Source organism: Molothrus aeneus, chromosome 1 (genome assembly GCF_037042795.1).
Source record: "Molothrus aeneus isolate 106 chromosome 1, BPBGC_Maene_1.0, whole genome shotgun sequence".
NCBI lineage: Eukaryota > Metazoa > Chordata > Aves > Passeriformes > Icteridae > Molothrus > Molothrus aeneus.
The window spans coordinates 130,947,338-130,967,833 of record NC_089646.1 but is presented as its reverse complement, the minus strand read 5'-3'; the positions used below and the strand labels follow the sequence as shown (position 1 = coordinate 130,967,833).

Sequence of the window (20,496 nt, the reverse complement as noted above, 5' to 3'; positions counted from 1 at the left end):
ACTTACAAATTGAGTGTTACTATGATTTCTATCTCTCACTGTGAGGGACTCTATGGTCAGTATGATATCTATGCTCTTTGTAAATCCTTTGTAGTGTTTAGGAAGTATTTTCTAATACTTGGTAATTTTGTCTACATGCTGCTTGGAGAACTGCTGCATGCAGTTATGAAACAGGAAATACTCTCCATTTAGTGTGTGGGTTTTTCCACAAGTAAGTCATCCCCATACTGTCTAAGAGAAATTAGCTGACAGTGTTGAAAGCACCCTCCCCACCCTTTTTCTAATCTAGAGACACTGGTTCACCAACACTGGATTCAAGCCCTGTAAAGAAAGGGATGAGGAAAGAGAGTGCAGTTGGTGCTGCTTTTTCCTCCCTCTTCAAGTTAGTAGACAGATGGTGCATATCATCTGAACTGGAAAATCAGCTGAGACAGAGCAGCAGCCCTGTCTGTATCACACTGGTGTAGCAAAGCTGCCGTTCATTTGGGGGTTTTTTATTAAGTGAATGTGCATATAAGTGATATTTTAATTCTTCATCCACTTGTTATTTTAAATAATCCTTTTGTCATTGTTGTATTTAAGTTTCTCCAGGATTGAGTGAAAGCCATACAGTAAATGGAGGAAGCTGGAACGAGAAGCCTGTAAAAATCTCCTCACAGATTGGTGTAGGGGAGGAGAAATGGACATCTGTTCCTTCAACTGCAGCTGGGAAGAGGAAGACTGAGACATTGGCGTGGGGCCAAGACACTGGAGATGCTAATGGAAATGGAAAGGACTGGGGAGTAAGCCTGGTAGGCAGGCCCTGGAAAGAGCGTTCTTTGTTCACTCCTATTGGTAAGCTATTTCCAAGAACTTGCTTCATGTAAGCAATTTTTCATAAATGTATTTTTTAGTAGTCTCTGAAATATTTTTATGTTTATATATTTAAAAAATCTTGATGTGGTCTAGTGAAATGTTAACAGAACAATTTCTGTTTACTGCAAGTGCTGATGGCTTAGCGTCTATGTTTCTGTGTACAGTTAAATTGGGTTTTTTGAGTTTATCTGACATAAAATTATTTCTGTGAAGGAATACTATGTTGTATATCACTTTCATAAAGTTCTGGAGATGATTACTAAGCCATTTTGAAGCGTAATTTATTTTAAATAATAGGTTGTAAGTCTATTCTGTTGATCCAGCATGATGAAATCAATTGTGTCTGATATTGGCAGGTGTTATTTTTAGGCCCCAGGCATAAACATTGTTTAACTCTTGTGACACTTAGTGTTACACTGTTTTTCTCATTAGAAACTGGGTTTTTTAGTGCTCAGTACAGTCTTCTGCCTTTTTTCTTGTGCTGTCCACAGTAATAATGGAGATTTCTTGATTTCTCTCTGGGCAACAGTCATCAAGTTATTAGTAAATGCTGTAACATGGCCCTTCCCACTGTTCAGTCTAAGTATCATCATCTCTTCTAGAAAGCAGTGTTCCTTTGTAGTCATCAGTGTTACTTCAGACTTGTGGAGTCTTAACCCCAGCCAGCAGGCAAGCCCCATCCAGCTGCTCACTCACTGTCTCACCAGCAGGGGAGACATTGGGAGGAGAAAAGCTGGAAAACTCCAGGATTGACATAAGGAGAGTTTAATAGGGAAAGCAAAACCTATTCATGCAAACAAAGCAAGAAAATAATTCTCTACTTCCCATGGGCTGGTGGGTGTTCCGCCATCTCCAGGAGAGCAGCACTTCATCACATGTAACAGTGACTTGTGAAGACAAACACCATAACTCCAAATGTCCTTCCTTTCCTCCTTCTTCCCCCCCTTTCTATACTGAGCATGGTGCCACATTGTGGGGAATATTCCTTTGGCCAGCTGGGGTCACTTGTTTGGGCTGTGTCTCTTCCAGCTTCTTGTTGGGAAGAGAAACTCCAGCTGCCTTGCTGCCCGCAATACAAGAAGTGGAAAATGCCTTGACTCTGTGTGAGCACTGCTCAGCAACATCCCTGTATTACCAACCCTGTTTTCAGCGCAAATCCAAAACACAGCCCTACCCCAGCCATAATCTGCAGAAGTCTAGACCTTCTTTTATTTCTCTGGCATATTTTGAAATGAAGTTCCTGAGGCTAGGTCTGATATACCCTTGGAAGCTTTACCATTGCCAAGTAGAAGTGAAGGGCTTTCTTCATGTTCTGGCTCGATGTGTTCTGCTGTGTATCCTAATAAAGCAGTTTGTAGTGACTTACCAACTTTTTGTTGGTGTTGTTACTGAGGATACATCATATCTACCAAGCTGATTTGCTTTTGGTAAAATGAATCATTTTGTGGGTGAAGGAGAGCTGTGAAAGGCTTTCATGATGACTTGACTAATGTTTTCAACACTGTCTCTCACAGTGTTGTTGTATCCAAACTAGAACAGGTGTAAAACTGATCAGGCCCAAGGTAATGGAGACTGGACAAGGGGGATGTCACAGGGCTGTGCTTAGAACTGTCCTGTTTATCATCTTTATAAGTGACCTGGAGGAGGCAACCATGTCATTTACATCCAGTTTCCAGATTATATCAGACTTAAATGTGGGGGCAGGAATCAGTTGAAACAGTCCAGGTCAGGGATCCCTTCCAGAAGGACCTGAACCTGATGGGAGCAATGGGCCAACAGGAACCCAAGGAGTTCAGTGAGTCAAGTGCTGAATCTGGTTGGAAGCAACCCTGGCTGGATATTGACTGTCTGGATTGCAGCTTTGTGGATAAGGGGTCTTGGTGTGCACCAAGATGGATGTGAGCCACCTGTAGATCCTAGTAGCAAAGGACACAAACAGTATGCTGGGGTGCATTATCACAGGAGTCAGTAAATTGGGGGTTAGTGACTGTCTACTTTTTGGACAACATCTGGAATACCTCTCTGGTTTTTAACCCCCTTCTCCCCCAAATAAGTAAATATAATTCTAAATAAAAGCCACTAGTAGTTTTTACTGGCTATTTCTGCTTATTTTCTGCCTTGCAAATGTAACAGTCTAGTATGTCTTCATTTTTAAGCAGTATCTCCCATTCATCAAAAATTGTTCTGAATTTTATTCCCTTCTTTAACATATAATATAGTCTGTGTTCTGTAGCTGTGTTCCATCTACATGTACTTTTCAAAACTTAAGTGATTGCAGTAATGGGAGGAATAATAGTATGGGGCTCAAAAAACAATTGACTTCTCTTTTGTGAGAAGCTAATATATAGAAAAAGCTGTAAAGGGAAGATGGCCTTGGGAAGCTTGAAAATTGTTTCAAGCTGTGTGTTCATAAAGTCACAACTCTATCAGCAGTAATTAATGTCCTCAGTTATGTGAAATGTCATCGTGGCTGGACTAGCCGGTGTTTTTCTGATCCAATTCTTAATTAAATAGCTACATTTTCAACATTGCCAGCACTGCATGATGCTCTTTTTTCTTTTTTTCCTCCCCTTCCCCACAGCTGCTTGGAATGTGGATGCAAGGATTAATACCTCTGAACAGAATTCTACTTCTTTCTCCTCATTTGGATTAACTCCTGGAGTTTCTGGTATGTGTGCCTTTCAAAAGATTTTTCCACTCTCTTCCACTCCACCAGGTGGAATAGAGTTTGCCAAGTGATACTAATATGCATTTTCTCTTTTTTCTTTGAAAATAGTACTGCAAAGAGGTTGAAGACACTTAAAAAGCTATTTTCTTATGCTGAAATTATGCAGTAAAATAACTGTATTAAATTGATAATCAAAAACTAGATCAATCACAGAATATTAGTAAGAAGGTTGGAACTAGAGGGGGTTGGAATGAGGTGATCTTTGTATGTTCTAACCCAAATCATTTTATGATTCTGTGATTTCTTATTTAGCTGCCTTGGTTGTGTGTTAAGTCTAAATAATGGGCATAAGAGGTTTCTCAGCATTGCAATATCTCAAGTTAGAGATCTGAAGATTTCTTTCTAGGAAAGCCCATTTACCCCAGTCCTCTGAGGGAGTTTGTTGTAGATGATTGAGTTTTTCCCCATCAAGGAACTAAATCATTACTCTGAAAATATCTTCCATAGGCAGGATTTGAAGTCTTGAGTCTTTCTCCGTGTGACAACTGGAAATGCTGAAGCTCTAGGGTTTTCCTTTTGGAAGGGCTGTGTGCTATAGTGTACAAACCTGTCTTCATAATAAATCTTGCGTGTTAAACAACTAACATAAGTCCTACAGTGATTTATTATGCAATAAAGGGATCATATGTCAGGTTATTTGCTCTTGCTTGCTTTCACCATGAGCTTGGCATGGCAGTTTCCTTTTCAGAAGTAGCTGGCCAAGTGCTTATGCACTTAGGCTACATTTGCTCATATTGCAGTGTACAGGCTTTTAGCTGTTGAACTTAGGCTCAGTGTCCAGCATCTAAATTGTACAGAGTTTTAATTAAAAAAAATCCCAAGCAGCTACCTGGAACCAGGTTCAGTCTCTAAGCTAAAACTTACAACAGTTTATTTAATAAAGTAGGATGGCACGCTGAGCTAAGATTCAGCTGCAATGACCACCATTTCAACTTCAAGAGAAATAGTTTTCTTTGATGCACCTTAGCCAACAATGCTGTAATGCAAAGTGGCCACAAAAGAAATGAGAACATGTCTATATTTCTGTCACCTGGGTATCTTTTGCAGAGGGGTATGTAAAATAGAGACCCACATTCTATTCAAACTGAATTTCAGAAGTTTCATCATAAGTAAAATATTCATTTATTTAATTCTTACAAATAGTTTTTGTTTGTTTTACTTTTTATGAAATTGTTTTGTTTGCTGTTTATTTTTCTGAAAACAGTTATGTTAGATGTGTAACACCTTCTGTTATCATGACTGGTATTTGCCTTACTGTTGTTTGTCCAGCTGCTTTTATGTTAGTGAAACTTGTGCTTTAAATGAGAAGTGGATTCTTAGTAATGTATAATTTATAATTATAATTTGTTTGATCTGCAGTGTAATTAATGAGGTTTCTTTAACTAGATCTTTCTAGTGATCTTTTCTTTTAAGCTTCTCCCTGTAAGAGATCTTATTGATACAGGGTAACAATTTTATTACCCATGAAATTTCTTTGTGTTTTTCAGTTTGAGGAGACTGCTTTTACTCACCCTTCTTATTTCTTTTTGAGTTCTTCTCATGACTTTATTTTGTCTTCCTTCTTCAGCTTCCTTGTGTTCTGAATATACCTTATGCACAAGACCCTACTAGTTCTCCTGTCTTCTGCAGTCCTTAAAATCTGACATTTTTCTTTGAGCCTTTTGTCTTCCTTTCCTACTTTGATTAGACTTCCTTCCCCAAGAAAACTTCAGGAAGCTTGCTAACTTACAAGTACAATTTTATTTATTCCCTTTCAGGTTCCAACAGTGAATCAGTTTCTCAGGCTGGTACTTCTGATTTTCAGTGGGATTTAAGTCATGCTCAACCCCCTGTTGATGACGAATGGTCCGGGTTAAGTATGTTCCTCTAAAATGTTCATTAAAAAAATGTTAATTACTGTTAAGGTGTAGTTATTTATTATTTATATTAGCTACTCGTATTAGACAGTGGTGGGTATCTGAAGAAAAACCTGTAATACTTGAATTCTGTAAGCTAATAGACAGTTTGAAGGAATTAAATAGAAGTATTTTAATAAATTCTGATAGAAAATGGTTAATTTTTAGGAAAAATACTTGGATATTCAAACTCAGAAGTGAGAGAGCTCATGCATTTTAAGGTAGAAAAATCTTTGTAATGAAAGACTCTTGCTGGAAGTGATGAGAAAAACCTACTGCAAGTCTGCAAAATATGTATTTAGTAGATAGCATTTGAGTCAGTTTGTTTTTACATGTTTGTACCTTACTGGAAAATTAAGGCAACATCAGACTCTTGTATTTAATCTAACTTGCTTTCTCATTTAGCAAACATTAGGAAGTTCTTACAAATATAGGAAGCATAAACAGGATAGAAATAACTGAAATTACTTGGGAGTTGTAGAATAGTTGGTGTTTACTCCCCACTTTCTCCTCCCTGTTTATGAGGAAGCATAGTGCATCTCATTGGGCATTGACCTGAAGAATTGTTCCAGAAGTTGACAGAAGCAGCCTTGCACGTTACCTTCTCTCTAAGAACAACTTATTGCAGTTAAATAACTGGAAAAGTGGAATAGATTGATGCAATCCTTGACTCCACCAATGTTGGCAATGATTGCTCTGTTACCAGATAATTTTGAAACTTACTTACCTTTTGTGCTTTTACTTACTTACCTAGTTTAAGGATAAGGAAAGCACATTTCAGTTAATCCTTTGAAAGTAATCAGTTTTATGTTTTAACAAAAGCATAATTGATTCACATATCTGAGCATAGAATGTTTATGGTTCAAGCTTCTGTTAATAAAATTTTATCATAGTTGTCAACTAAGAGTACACTAACAGAAGTAGGCAAATGCAAGTTTAGGCCAAAGTGCTACACAGATACACCCTGCTGCTTTATCAGGATAAGAAAACTAACTGTACGTACAAATACTACTAGTTTTTATTATTACTAAGAATGGATTTTTTTTCTTAAGCAACTACTGAGAGGGCAATAGGTAAACTAAAAAGTGTTGAGTAATATTTTTCAGATTTGTAAATTTTAGCATCCGAAGTAGGTGTCATTAAGATAATATTTTTATTAGGAAAGTTTCTAACTATTCCAAATGTTCTAACTAATCTTAAGATTCTTAATGTATTTTTGGCTTCATGTCTGCCAATAAATTCAATTGGATTTATTACTTCTTTTTATTTTGACTTTATTTTCAGTTGTTTAAATCGAATGCCACCATAGTTGGCAGACCAAATTTGCCTGTTCTTCAATTTGGTATAGACTGGGGGGGAAGAAATATTTGTGATGTTAATATAAATGTGAAATGAAAAAACAATCTTTTACAACATGTTCTGTTTTAAAATTGGCTTGCCGCAACTTTCTACAAACAGATAGTCTAAGGCTTAGTTCTTCCCTTCTGATATTTTTAGTTTTTATGCAACTGACCCTTTAAACCTATCATTCCATTATAAATGAATAATAACAAAATAGGGTGTGGACTTAAGAGTCTCAGGAAAAAAAAGACTATTAAAAATGGCAAAGTTATAAGATGACTTGAATCAGTAAGATTTACAGTTTCAGATCTATCACTTGTAAAGGAATCTTACTAAGGCAAGATTGATCAGTGTTATGGTTCATCCTAATTTTTTCACTTGCTAGAAAGAAAATGCAGAGAACAACTTAAGATAGATAACAATTCTTAAATTTGTTCCTCTTCAAATAGTTTAGAAAAATGTCTTGAAGCAACTGCATCTAGCTAGCTGCTGCTGTGATTAGGCTCTGTAAAATGACTGTCATACTCATTACTTTAAAATGTCCTCCACTTACCAATAAAGTCTTGACCGTTTTTTCAGAAAGACAGGGAATTACTATTTATATCTTGATATCAGGAAGTGGATATACGTGCAGGGGGTTTATAACCTGGAAATGAGCACCTGTAGAGTAAGGCAATATTCCTCAAAAAACCTTTTAATCTTTGTAGATGGACTTTCTTCAGCTGATCCAAGCTCTGATTGGAATGCACCAGCAGAAGAGTGGGGAAACTGGGTAGATGAAGAAAAAGTTGCTTCTGTTCCTCAGCGTGAAGAGAGATCTGATACTCAGAAGGTAAAAGGTGGTATTTTCTCCTTAGCTCCAGGACTTTGGCCTTACCACTGCCATTTCTTAAAGGAACTAAAAGGGTAATGCTAATCTCTCATCACAGTTACACTGATAAGAGTAGCACGACTGTGTTTGCTCTGCACACAGAGAAGGAAAACACTGAATGTTATTGAGAAGAGAAAAATCAATTAGCTCCATCTTAAACCTTTCTGTTTTGCCATAATTATAAGGACTACATTATCAGTATAGACTGGGAGGGTTTAGATCTGTTTTTATAAATATTTCTTGACAATATTTAATTCTCAGCATGAAAAACAGCATTTCCATGGGCCACTATTGCCTGGTGGTCTGCTGCCTTTTCCATTACCAACTCCTCTACCTGTGTTACCAGATAGCATGTAAGAATGTGGTCTTTCTAGAATGAACTGGATAGATAACACTGTGTTCATTTCCACTTGTATATGTATATTCCTTATTGTTATTGATTTATGTTTAGTCTATACAAGGTATGTTTCATTGTCATTTTAAATGCTAAATACCTTCTGTTTCCATATGAAGATTTCAGATAATGAAAGAGAAAAAGCAGAGCCAATTCTTCAGAGTTCTACAAGTGGCAAATCCAAGAAAAAGAAGAAGAAAAAGAAGAAGCAGGGTGAAGATGCTAACTCTCCTGCACAGGTAAGATCTTAATGGTTTAAAAGGCAATTGCAAGGAATTCACAAAATTGCCTTATCTTTGGTTATCAGCATCTTGAACAAAAATTATTTTTGGGAAATTAATTTCTTTATGGGATTGGATTGTCTACAATTGTTTCTCAAGAGTTAAAGTAATTCTTATTTTACTAGTATTTCCTTAATTTGTTGTATTCACAAGTTGAATGTGGGATAATTTGTGATTTTGCTGAATTTTTGAAAAGCACAAAGTACATGGAAAGTATTTATCCTGAATTACTTATTTTCTGTCAAATCTGGATTCTGTACTGTAGGGATGCTTCCAGGTAGAATTGTCCTCTGCATGGGAAACCTTTTTCCTCATGTTCTTTGAAAGACAGCTGCTTTGGTGAATATAACTAGTTAGGAGAATGAAAGAAATTGAAGTTTTCTCTTAAGCTGTCTTCAAATACAATTGTGTGAGAATATATAATGGTTTTCTGAAGTACTGTTTTAATTTGATTTATGAGAAATGGTAAGTGCCAATGTTTCAAGCTCAGTTGGTGGAGCTACTCTGTGAGTCAGATTTCAATGAGGGAAAGAATATTTTCAGACTTAGGATGGTTGGAGTTTTCTGTGTTTCTTAAATAGCTTTTGAAGAATTGCATTGAAACAGATTTGTAAAAATAGGAAAAGCAGATTGCACTTCACATGGCAATTGAATAGATGAAGCAAGTACTTTCCTAGAGGGAGAAAGCTTTTAATAGCTAATGATCAGAATGCATCTTGCTTGTGTTTTTTGTGACAGCCATTCATTGTTTACATTCTTTACAGTTACAGAATGACCAATGTTCAGTGGAATCTGACTAGATTAGACTGAATTAAAGAGGAAAAGCAAAAACTTTAGTCATACTTGCTTTGGAATAGCTTTATGGTTATCACATAGTCAGTTTATTAGAGTTGTAAAACATTAAATTCCTGTTACAGGAAATTTTATTTTCAAGTTGTCTGTGTGGAGGTGTAGCTTGTGTTGATTTCTCTTGTTTCTTCTGAAGCAATTCAGTCTGGGAGCACTAGGGCTGCAGCTTTTTTTTAATTGAAATTTATTCTGGACTCTGCTATGACTCTTAAGTATAAGTCAAGATTCATAAGTTGTGGTTAACACGTGTTTGTGAGTGTCCTACATGAATCTTAAGGTCAGTGAGAGCATTCTGAATTTTTTCCCATTGCTTGTGAGCTGTCTTTTAAATTATATATGTCGAATCCTACTTTCTATATTAACATAATCATATTTGTTATTCTACTAATTGTTCTCCAACCGTTCCAATTTTGTTACTTCTTTCCGTCCATCAGTCTATGAAGTCATCATTTTACAGATAAAAATTTAACACAGATAAGTTCTTATGTAGAGTTGGGAGTTTTGCTTGATAGGGGCAGACTGAACAGCTCACAGAAGCTACCCTTGTTATAACAGTTTAGTAATTTAACTTGCCAGTCCTACTTCAAACTCATTTAAAATTTGTGTACTTACCCTCTAAGGTTGGAGCACGTTCATTCAAACATCTTCATCTTTCTCATTGATTATACTCTAATGTTCACACTCATTTCTTGACTTCAGTGTTTGTTAAGGCAGTAGAAGCCAGCTGAAGAGCTTGGAGTAAGCCAATATATGTTCCTTACTGTCAGGAATCAGACTTAGGCTGTGACTGCATTTTCATAAGGAAATGAGTGAAGGAACAGTGTTTGCAGTTTAAACTCAGACCTCTTCACAACCACAGGATTCTTCTAGCGCCACTAACAAGTGTAACTACTGTAATTCCACATTAAAAATGAAAACTTTCCACTTTAGATTGTTTAAGGAGTAAAGGTTGAGACTCTTGGGTACTTTGGATATATTTCCAACTTCTGTACTGAGGGTTACTTTACAAGCATTATGGTAAAATAAGCTGCGTTGCTAAAATATTAAAGTGTAATAAGGATAGAAAACTATGCAGCTTGCATTTAAAACTTGTAACAAAGCACAGAACCAAGAGCAGTCAAGTGTCATTGTGATACTTTTGCTAAGTGTGTAGAGTAAATTAATTTTAATTTCACATTCTTATAATTTAACAGGAGTGTGAAGTGCAGTTCGTTCTGAGATTGGGATTTTTGCTAGTATACATGAAGCTTTCTGGACTTTATTGGATTCTATGGGTATTTCTTTATTATGTTATTCTATACATTTTGAGTGTTAGCATAGGCTAGTATGAGCCCACTACTTCAATTAGTCTTTTTGATAGATTTTCTGATTTATAGAAGCTGATTATGGCAACAAAACTCATTGACAGGGGAGAAGAGTCAGAACTTGACTACAAACACAGGCTCTTCTTTTTTCCCCTCCCACTCCCCTTTTTGTAGGATGCTGAAGAACTGGATAGAGAAGCTGGAGAGCAATTTCAGGCGGATACCTCAAAAGTTCAAGCACAGCAGGAAAGAGCTTTTTCTTTGAAGACCATAAGTACTAGTGAACCAGCTAAGGTAGGGATGCAAAATTTGATTTATGTTAGTTTGATTTGGAAGTGCTCAAGTCATTTAACAAATTCATTTGTGTAGATAAGGTCACAGTAGGAATACTGTTTCAGGCTGTATGTTTATGAATATAAAGGGAATTGAACAGTTGAATTTTAGGGACAGGTCAGCTGTGAGTTTTAAAAAGTATGTCTACTCTGTAAAGCAGTATCTTCCAAATCAGTAGAGACTTTCTTTACTGGCAAGTTACTTTCTTGTTTGAATATTCAAGCAATGGTTAAAAACTTGGAAATGTAGAAACCTAAGAACTAAGAGATCTGAGCAGAAGACTAGTGGCATATTCTACTGTTATGTTGCAACAGAATGAAGTGTTACTAACTTAAAATATTCTGACTTAAATGCAATCTAAAATTGATTTTTGATAGCTGTACTGAGCTTAATGGCTGAGTAAGAAAAGGTGTTATTTGAACCAATTCACAAACTGTTTGCTTCGTTGAAACATATTCTAGACAATACAAATTCTCTTTCATCTTTCTCCTAACAGCAGCTTTCTTAGGTACTGCTACCCAACAAAGCATCTCATTCTTGGAAGGTTTAAAATATTTATATTTCTCGTGGCTTTGGTTTTTGATTTTAATTTCTATAAAGAGTGAATGATGGTAGTGGCACGGCAGTTTGATACCAGAGAGTATATATCAGAATACTGAGATTTAATTTTTAATTGCTAAACATTAGTTTCATAAAAATAATGAGTTCTTAAGAGTCAAATGAAAACATCAAAATGAAATCTTTTACAAGGGACTGCAAGTCAACAAATAAAAAGTACAGAAGTACTTTTTTGGTTGAAAATGTCTTGAAAAGCATATTCAGACATACTTAAGGCTTATCAAAGTAAGAGCTTTACTACAGTTATTTAGCAGAACCAATTAGATCAGTTCAGCCTTTAATCAAGGTTGGCAACAGCTGCCTATTCTATCCTGACTAGTGTATTGTTTGGTTTTGTGGTTTTTTTTTTTGAAGCTGTATTTGAAAAGACATCTGCTTGCATATGCAAACTCCTGAAAGTGTGAGGTTTTGTTTTATTTTAGAGGCTTTAGTTGAAAATGTGTAGACCGAAAACTTGGATTGTGACATCAAGGTGGCAGGTTTTTGACTTCTAGAAGAAGGCACAATAGTGCTTCCTGGAAGACTATAGATTCTGTTCTTCAGAAATCTAAATTGATTTGAAAAATATCTGCAGTTAATTTTTTTTCTCACAAGCTGTCAGCACTACCAAATACAAGCCCAGTTTCAGTAGATTTTGCTCAGTGCTTTACTGTTTATTATCACACCCAACTTCCTAGGTGATTTGATGGCATCAGCATCTCATGTAGACCTGCACTACACCCTTTTTGAGGCTTGAGGGCTTCTGTTACTCTTGAACCTTAAACTCAATCTGTTAATCTATGTGTCTGTGTATAGCTGTGTAAGTGGTAACTGTGAAACAAGACATGTTCTGTATTAAACTTAGTATGGAGGCAAAGGACAAACAAAATTATTACTAATATTCTCTGAAACTAAAGTTGATAAAGGACAACTTGTGAATTGTTGTCTGACAGTGCAGATGCTCTGTCAGTCTTTATCAAGTCTCCTTGATAAAGGAGATTGGCTATCAGATTTGGCTTCATTGTAATTTCACACATGCAAAGATGCCTTCCAGTATTGTTTGACTTGGCTGTTGTAAAAAGTTTTAGAAACTGTCTGTGAGTGATGTGTGGAATGGATAACTTAAGTTTCCAAGGTAGGTAGGTAGTTTAGCCTTAAGCAAATGCTCCAAAACACAAGAATGAAATATAGGGGAAAACAAACTGGGTACAAACAAGTTGTTATTCAGTGTATCATCATAACCATCAGAAACAGCTGAATGTTGAACCTTGTGTTTCACATCACAGTATCTGGTGATGGTATTGCCCCCATGCTACATTGGGCTGCATTGAAACCTTCTGCACTTTATCAGCTGGCACAAGTTTTAAATGAAGAGAGATACTTGGAAAAAGAAGTAACAGTTTGACAAGTCACTACTTCATTATTGAATCACAGAATTATGCACATAACTATTTATATCATCTAATAGGCTTTATTTGTTGTTTCAGGCCTCTTTTCTGAATTAGCAGAGAGTATATCTAGCAAAGAGTAGTACCCATTTTTTAATGTCTTCATCACTACCCACTTTCCTGTATTCAAAATTTGGACAGAACTATTTGGAAAAATTTCCAGATAGTGCTCTATGTATTTGTAGCATTACATTTGCAGTAATACTTTATGCTGTAACACTCAAGCTGCAACATGTTTCTTAGTCAACCTGAGGCAGCTGAGCTATTAAAACCTTAATTGAGTCGATTTACCTGCTGGTCAAGTGTGACTGTCCTAACAAAACTGTGATGCCAAACCTGAATTGATTACCTTGCACTAGAAGCTTTATGTCCTCCTTTTGTTTTAGAAATCACAGTTTGTTAAGTTCATTTATTTATGTAACTGATGATTGCTAACTATTAGACAACATTAGAATTGGCTAAGCTTGGAATTCCTGTAGGCTGGGAGTTCATTTTTTCAGCATGGTTGATCTATAAAAAGATTTGAGATTACTAATTTTTCAGTAGATTGAGAGAACTGCTGCAATTATAGATATTAAAAAAACTTGTTTCAGTTGATGTGTAAGAGCACAGCAAACTATTCATGCAAGGTCAGAGAACTGCTATCCTTTAAATTCATGTGTTGGTTTTTTTCAACTAAAGCTCTTTAATTTCTTGCTTAGTATGATACAATTAAAAAATAAATTTATATTTTTTTGCTCTTGGATGTTCTGACTGAATTTTTGAGATGCTTACGTTATAGTGATGGAAGAAGTAAAAACTGATGACTATGATGTAGGATCTGTACATCTGCATCCAGGGACGTAGACTTCAGTATTTGGTTTTCATAGTTCCAGGTCTCAGCTGTTGTGACACAACTACAGCTATGGTTTCTTAATAACATCTTAAAGTATGGGGTTTATTGCTTGGCGAGATGCTGTGTTCTAATACATTCTTTTTTGAAGCCTTCTGTCATTTGGTGACTTGGTGTGGGATCTTATGTTTTTTATATTCTGACTTTCCTATTCAAATGTCAAAATGGTTTTTTTTCTGTTTTGCTGTAATTTTAATTACAATAAGTACTACACACTAGGGTACAGTTTTGTCTCCATAGTGGGAACCTTCAAAATCAACTAGATAATTGAAAAATACCACAGGTACCTTTCACTTGGCAGCTATTTCTGCAGTAAGCTCCACTGAAATACTTGCTGACTGCTTTTGCCAATATTTGTTATTCTGTAAGCATACAGAGTGTCTTGAGCAGTTTATAGGAATGACTGGAGATGTGATTTGTTTTGGATTTGAGTTATCTCTTTGGTCCTATTTAACTTGCCTGCTTACCTTGCAACCAAATGCATATCTGTCACTGTTTCGCATATCTGTCACTGTTTCACATCTCTGCTGAATATTCTAGAATCCTTTTAGGGTCTTGGTGATTTATAGATTGGTCTCCCTTTCTTTGCATGCACTGTATTTTAAGAATTAGTGTTATCTTTGCTTGTATGCAATTAAGAATGTTGGCACTAGATGGCAGTCATAGTATTACAACCTCAATTTAAAATTTTTCAGGATTTTAATATTGACTTAATTTTTCAATGCCATCTTCTCAGCAGCTGCTAAGTATACTGCCAAAATAACACCATTTAAGAGTGTTTGCTTTTGTATTACTTAAACTTTTGGAAACTTGTATTTTTGTTTCTCAATTAGTCTGAGGAGGCTCCTTCGCTTGCTGTTTCTACTGAGCCATCTGTAATTGTATCAGAGAGCAATTCTGACAAGATCGCTTCCCAAGTGCCACAGATGCTGCAAGAGACAGATGTTTCTAGTCCCAGTATTAAGCAAAACAGTGTGCCTCCTCCACAGAGTAAGTATCTCTCAGTGCAGTGTATTTGTCTGAAGTTAGGATGTGCTTTTTCCCCATAGAGTGTAGTCAGAATACTTTGCCCTGGGGTTTTGAGTTTAAAGTGCCATATCAGATCATTGTGTCTTATTTATACATCTTGCCATATTTTTTACTTCCTTAAAGTTAACAGTACCTTGATATTTTTGTTTTCATTGTGATGAAAAATTGGCTTCATATGCTTGGATGACTGAAAATGTCTGTTGGGCTTGTCCAGTCCTTAACGGACATTTGGATGTACTCATCACCGCTGGGACTGGAGCTCTGTGCTGTGACTAAGGAGTTCTGCCAACATCGTTTCAAAGGGCTGCTCGCAAGTCTTCAGTGGAGAACAGATGGTTACTAACATTGCAGTTGACAGAATATTTAGCTACCAGAAATTTGGGAAAAAATACAAATAATTCAATTTTCAGCCTACTGAGGTCTTTGATTTCTCAATTTAGCTCATTAGCATCTTTTCCGTATGCTTCCATGTAATCATAGAGGGAAGCAGTTGGTTATTTGGGAGTAGAAAGATATTGGGTGGAGGTTTTTTTTTTGGAGTCTAACAGCACATAGATCTGGCTAAATTGCTGCAGGTATATTGTTTTTTGAAAATATGCTGTGCCTAGGAATGTCAAATGTACCCTCTGTTGTACTTGACAGGAGTGTTCGCAATCAAAAGCATTTGAAGCACTCACACAGTAAAACAGGAAATTTAGAAGGGAAGTGAGGATGTGAAAGGTATTGCTTGGGGAAAAAAAAAAGATGTTTTGATTCAGATTCTTTAATAAAATTAATAAGTAGTGACAATCTATAATAAGTTGCTGACTAAGTGTTGAAGTACTAAATGAGGTTTTAATGACTTCAGAAGAAACATGATGACTTTATAATTACAAAAGCTCATTCAGCTGCATTAATTGGCTTCTTGGCTTTGAACACATGAAACAATGGAATATTTCAAGTCAGTGTATCAACTTAGAACTTTTTGTTCTGGTTCTAAAATATGAAATCTTTTGCGATTGATTCGTGTTTCAGCAATTGAAAGAACATCTCTTAGGTTCAGTATGTACAATACTTAATGTTTTTTAACACTTTTGGCAGCCAGCATGTTTTAAGGCAGTCTGTTTTATTAAGAACGTAGTGCTTCTTTACTAGATTATGGATTCCATGTAATCACATCTTTACATAGTTCAATAATTTTAAAAACTCAGATGTAGTGGTTAAGAGCAGTGTAATCTGGTAAGAGTGAGCATTTAATGTCAATTGTGTACATTATTTTCTAGGCCAGAAAATAACAATGACTCTACTGTAAGTAATACATTTGCAAAATGAATGGCCTTTGACATTTATCACTCTTTAAGTATTTGTGGGATTAAAAAGTAGGATGAAATTGGCAAATATTGTGTTAGATGCATTTCAAATGAAATTATTTTCATTTGAAGCAGGTGAATAAAACATCTAGTTGATTAATCTGAATCACTTCCTAATAATACAGTGTGTATTATCCAGGATTTTAAAAGCCAATTCTGTGTAAATGTTCTCAGGGTTAACACTATAATTATGTTTTGTTTTTTAGCAAAGTCTGAAGAAAGCTGGGAATCTCCCAAACAAGTTAAAAAGAAGAAAAAAGCAAGAAGGGAGACATGAACTTCTAAGATGGACATGTGTTGCTGAATATTATCATGAAGATTATGCTGTTTATGCAATAATTTGTGAACATGTACAGAATTTTATATAAATTTCAAACAATTTTTAAAAACAGAACTGCTGTGAACACAAACATCTTTAAAAAGGAATCAAATGAAAGTAACTTTATGATATAGCAAACAGAACATGCTACATTTGAAAGACATTCTGAAGAGTCTGTTTTTCCAACTTTTGGAGAGAGATCTTAATTTAAAAAAAACTGGTTTTACAACACAGTGCCCTGTTTACAACAGATTATACTCTCATCTACCGCTGCGGATAAAAGATTAATTTCAAGGAAGGGTTTTCTGTAAAAATAATTGTCTGTACAATAATGGGTGTTTCTTGCCTCTCTTATGAGTGGTGCATTAGAAGCACAGAATGTCAACGATTTGAGTTTCATGCCTAAATCAAAGTGCTTTGATTCAATACATAATCTGCCATATCTTTACAGTAAGTTGGTTAGCAAGTCTGCTAGCTTTCACAGGAATCTCAAGAGCAAATCATTAACCATTTGTACAGTCAGACCTTCATGGTTTATTATATGAAGTTAACACAATAAAACTGCTTTGGGTTAAAAGTTTGAGAATGTGATTTGAAACTTGAGTATGGTTCATGAAGTTATTTTTTATAATGTCTATTACCTTACTTGAATTATTGAAGATAACAGTATATTTTTAAGAATGCAGTAATGTGCATAAAATTGGTTATCTTTTTCATTCCCTACAGTTCTTGGTTGATTCAGGATCCCATCTAAAAACTATTCTCTCAACTTCTAAACCCATGAAATGAACTGAAATCAAACTTTTCCTTCTCCTAACATTTGTTGACTTACCACACCCAATTCTGTTGTCTATATTACTAAAACTCTGAAGAAATCAAAGTGAATTTTTCACTCACAAATTATTTGGATTTCAAAGATCTGTTGGAGAACTGGAGTAGCTTCAGACAGCTTTAATTGACATTGTCAAAAACAGTTATCAGGAACACATTTTTTTACTGCCTTAACCTGTAGTATGTAGAATGTGTCTAGACTTCTGGACAGGAGTTAGTGTTTTTATATAAAAAAAAAAATTATGCAAGTAAAGCAGTTGTAAAATAAAGACCATTTCCCGCTTGAAACTGTTAATTAAATGGCATTGAAGATGTGTTGTCATTTTCAGGCACTGTAATGAGGTGGTATTAAAGTGGAGATCTGTTTGTGTCTGTAAGGTACGTGCTCAGCCATGTACACTGTAAATAGCCTTTACAAAATTTGGTTTGCTAAGGATGGTATTTAACATCACCTGGTAAGTTCAGTTAAAGAGTCAGGATTCTTTTCAAATGATTGACTTCTGGTTTTGTGGCACAAATAGAATTGTTAACAGCTGTAACATGTGGTACTGATCAACAGTCTTGTGCTCTTACTGTACTCAACTGCAGTTTGACAGTATTGCAAGGCAAGAGCAGACAATGCAGCAAGCTGGGTTTAATTGTACTGAAAATGCACCTGCTAATGGAGAGCTTTCCTAATAAATGGATACTAACTTGCACAGGTATTAACTCCTGTATGTCAGGAACATGACACTCTAAATTGATCTGTTAAAATAAATCGAGCAAATTGATGGTATTGATTTATTTACTGGGAGGGAATAATGTTTATGAGTGATATTTGTCATTATTTGTGTGAAATAAATTTAGAACCGAAGTACAGCTTTTCAAGGAGTATCTTAAGGTAAACATGAAAAATAGGATATTATGAAATCATGCAGAGTCCTTTGCATGTAAATAATATTATAATTTTACTTGACTTCATAGTAAAGGTTAAAAAATACCCTTTGAATTCGGGTTTTTAATGTATGTCTGAAATCTGTTTCCAATCTATATGTTATGCTATGAGCCTCTTATAGAAAATACAAAGATTTTATGTAATGAAAGAGACTGCCCCCAAGGACTTTCACTGCATAAATTCTTTTTTTTCTCTTGAAAATAAAATCTGTGATATTTCTGGGTTAGTCAAATAGCTTGTCATCCTGGAAAAAGAAACAAACTAGCTAAAACATAGGAACCCTGCTAACTAACTGCTGCTGCTAAGCAGGGTCATATAAATATATAGCCTTCCTTTCAAAATGTTGTGACCTATTTAGCAGCACCTCTTACTGTTTTCTTAATATGCAGTTTCAATGTCTTAGAAAGCGAAACTTGCTTTATTTGACATTCATTGGAGAGGTAGTAACTCTATATCATATTGTCTATAAATAGAAACTTGGTTATCTATGTACTGTCATGTTTCTATGATTCAAGCAGTGGTTAGTCTTAATGATACACTGAATCCAGACTTTGGTACTTGGATAGAGCAAAAAAACACCATTTTAAAGAAACTTTTTTTTTTTCCCTTTGGTTTTTTTTTCTGTTATCGTTGAATGCATGGAATGGTTTCATAAATCCAATATGTTGTTTTTTTCTAAATACTCTGGAATTATTTGTATGTGTAATTTAAGCTTGTGATGATGTGTAATTGGATAGCCATGGCATATTTTTATTTCCTTTGTGGGGAGGGGAAGGTGTACAGAATTCATATGTGCTTGTTACAAAGGTAACTGTGCATTGGTTTGCAGGGGGGTGAAAACTGTATTTCTGATACCCTTTTAGAAGTCTAAAGAAAAAAGTGCAAGTGAAGAGCACTACTTTAATATTTACTAAGAAAGAATGTACATATTAAAAGCATTTCAAAAATTTATAGAAATATTGCTAGTACTGTTGTGTTGTAACTGAATTGTATCTCATTTGAAACTGCCCTATTAATAGTTTCTAGCCATGGGATTATCCTGTGAATAAGGCTTTTGAAAAGTGCAGACATCAGAGTACATGGTTTAAGCAGACTTTCATCTGTTACTTGTTGTGCCTTTTAACTCAACTAGGTTGCCAGTCAAGATTTCAGTTGTTAAAAATTGCAGGTCCCTCACAGACTCTTGTACCTGCCAGTCTCCTCCTGGTGACCACTGAGTAAAAATGAGCAGTTCTGATTTTTCAGGCCAGTACTAAAAGATTTCTTCATTGTTCTGCTGTAACTGGAAGGAGACAGCAGGAGAAAGCCTGAAATTTTTAATTGCTTCTTAAAATACTCTGCTAAAAATATTTTACTGTTAAAATTCTGAGTGAATTATTTCATTAAAAAACAAGGAGTATCAGCCAAATGAATTTGGGGAAGAAGGAGCAGGAAGGGCTGTGTGACTGATAAGTCTTAACTTGAAAGTAATGTGGCAACACAATGGATTTTGCTCACTGCAGGACTAACAGAACTGCTGTTAGTTGGGATGGATGTTGGGAGCAAGGTGGGATGATTTTTGTTTCTTCATGGGTAGGGGGTGGGAATTATTGTTGATTGTGTTCTGTATCATGTTATTAATAATTCATGGATTGTTCCTGTTGAAACTTAGTTGCATTACAAAACTTGTCTGATTTCCATAGTGGGTCCTTCATTGAGGAGACTTTTGAACTTCTGCTCTTCTCATTTCTGGCTATTTGTACCAAGCTGAAGGTTTCTGGTTCACTGAAAATTGTTTTTTTAACTGAAACTGTGATGTCTTTAATAGAGGTGTATTCTGAAAAGTGCATTTAAAACCCTTAACATGAAACTCATAGTTTCAGGAATTCATACAATACTCTTTAAAAAAACATGCTTAGGAACATCTGCAACTATAAAACACATTTGCTGTCTTATTTGTAGCATTAAGTGTTCCCTTAACTTGGCTTAGTATTTTTAATTCAGTCCATGGCAGAGGGTAAGCCATGGATCACTCAGAACCAGATTGCCACAATGGGCTCAAAACTGACTAGGTATGAGGTGGTTCCCTCACAGAAACACCTCACGGTGTTTCTTCACAGATAGCAAGTTCTGTACTAACAGTATTTCCACTTAGCTGTTCAATAGACTGATTTCAAGGGATTCCTTATTTCAAATACCTGGTGAAGTATAAACCAAATATGTTGTTACTGAGGTGGGTTTTTTCAGAGGCTGTTCTAACAAGGGCT

The 20,496-nt window shown here is 35.6% G+C and overlaps 1 protein-coding gene across 2 annotated transcripts in view; it reads left to right on the top strand.

Annotated features, from left to right (window-relative positions):
- Positions 1–19,931, top strand: part of MTDH (metadherin) — a 34,683-nt gene extending 14,752 nt beyond the window's left edge. The window contains exons 6-13 of one of the 2 annotated variants that reach the window (XM_066565075.1): positions 583–834; positions 3,437–3,523; positions 5,341–5,439; positions 7,527–7,651; positions 8,204–8,323; positions 10,693–10,812; positions 14,622–14,778; positions 16,373–19,931. In XM_066565075.1, the coding sequence (XP_066421172.1) occupies positions 583–834; positions 3,437–3,523; positions 5,341–5,439; positions 7,527–7,651; positions 8,204–8,323; positions 10,693–10,812; positions 14,622–14,778; positions 16,373–16,443 (1,031 nt within the window). In that variant the 3' untranslated portion in view covers positions 16,444–19,931. The remainder of the gene's footprint in view (positions 1–582; positions 835–3,436; positions 3,524–5,340; positions 5,440–7,526; positions 7,652–8,203; positions 8,324–10,692; positions 10,813–14,621; positions 14,779–16,372) is intronic. The other variant, XM_066565085.1, reaches the window with a different exon arrangement.
- The last annotated feature ends 565 nt before the right edge of the window (positions 19,932–20,496 follow it).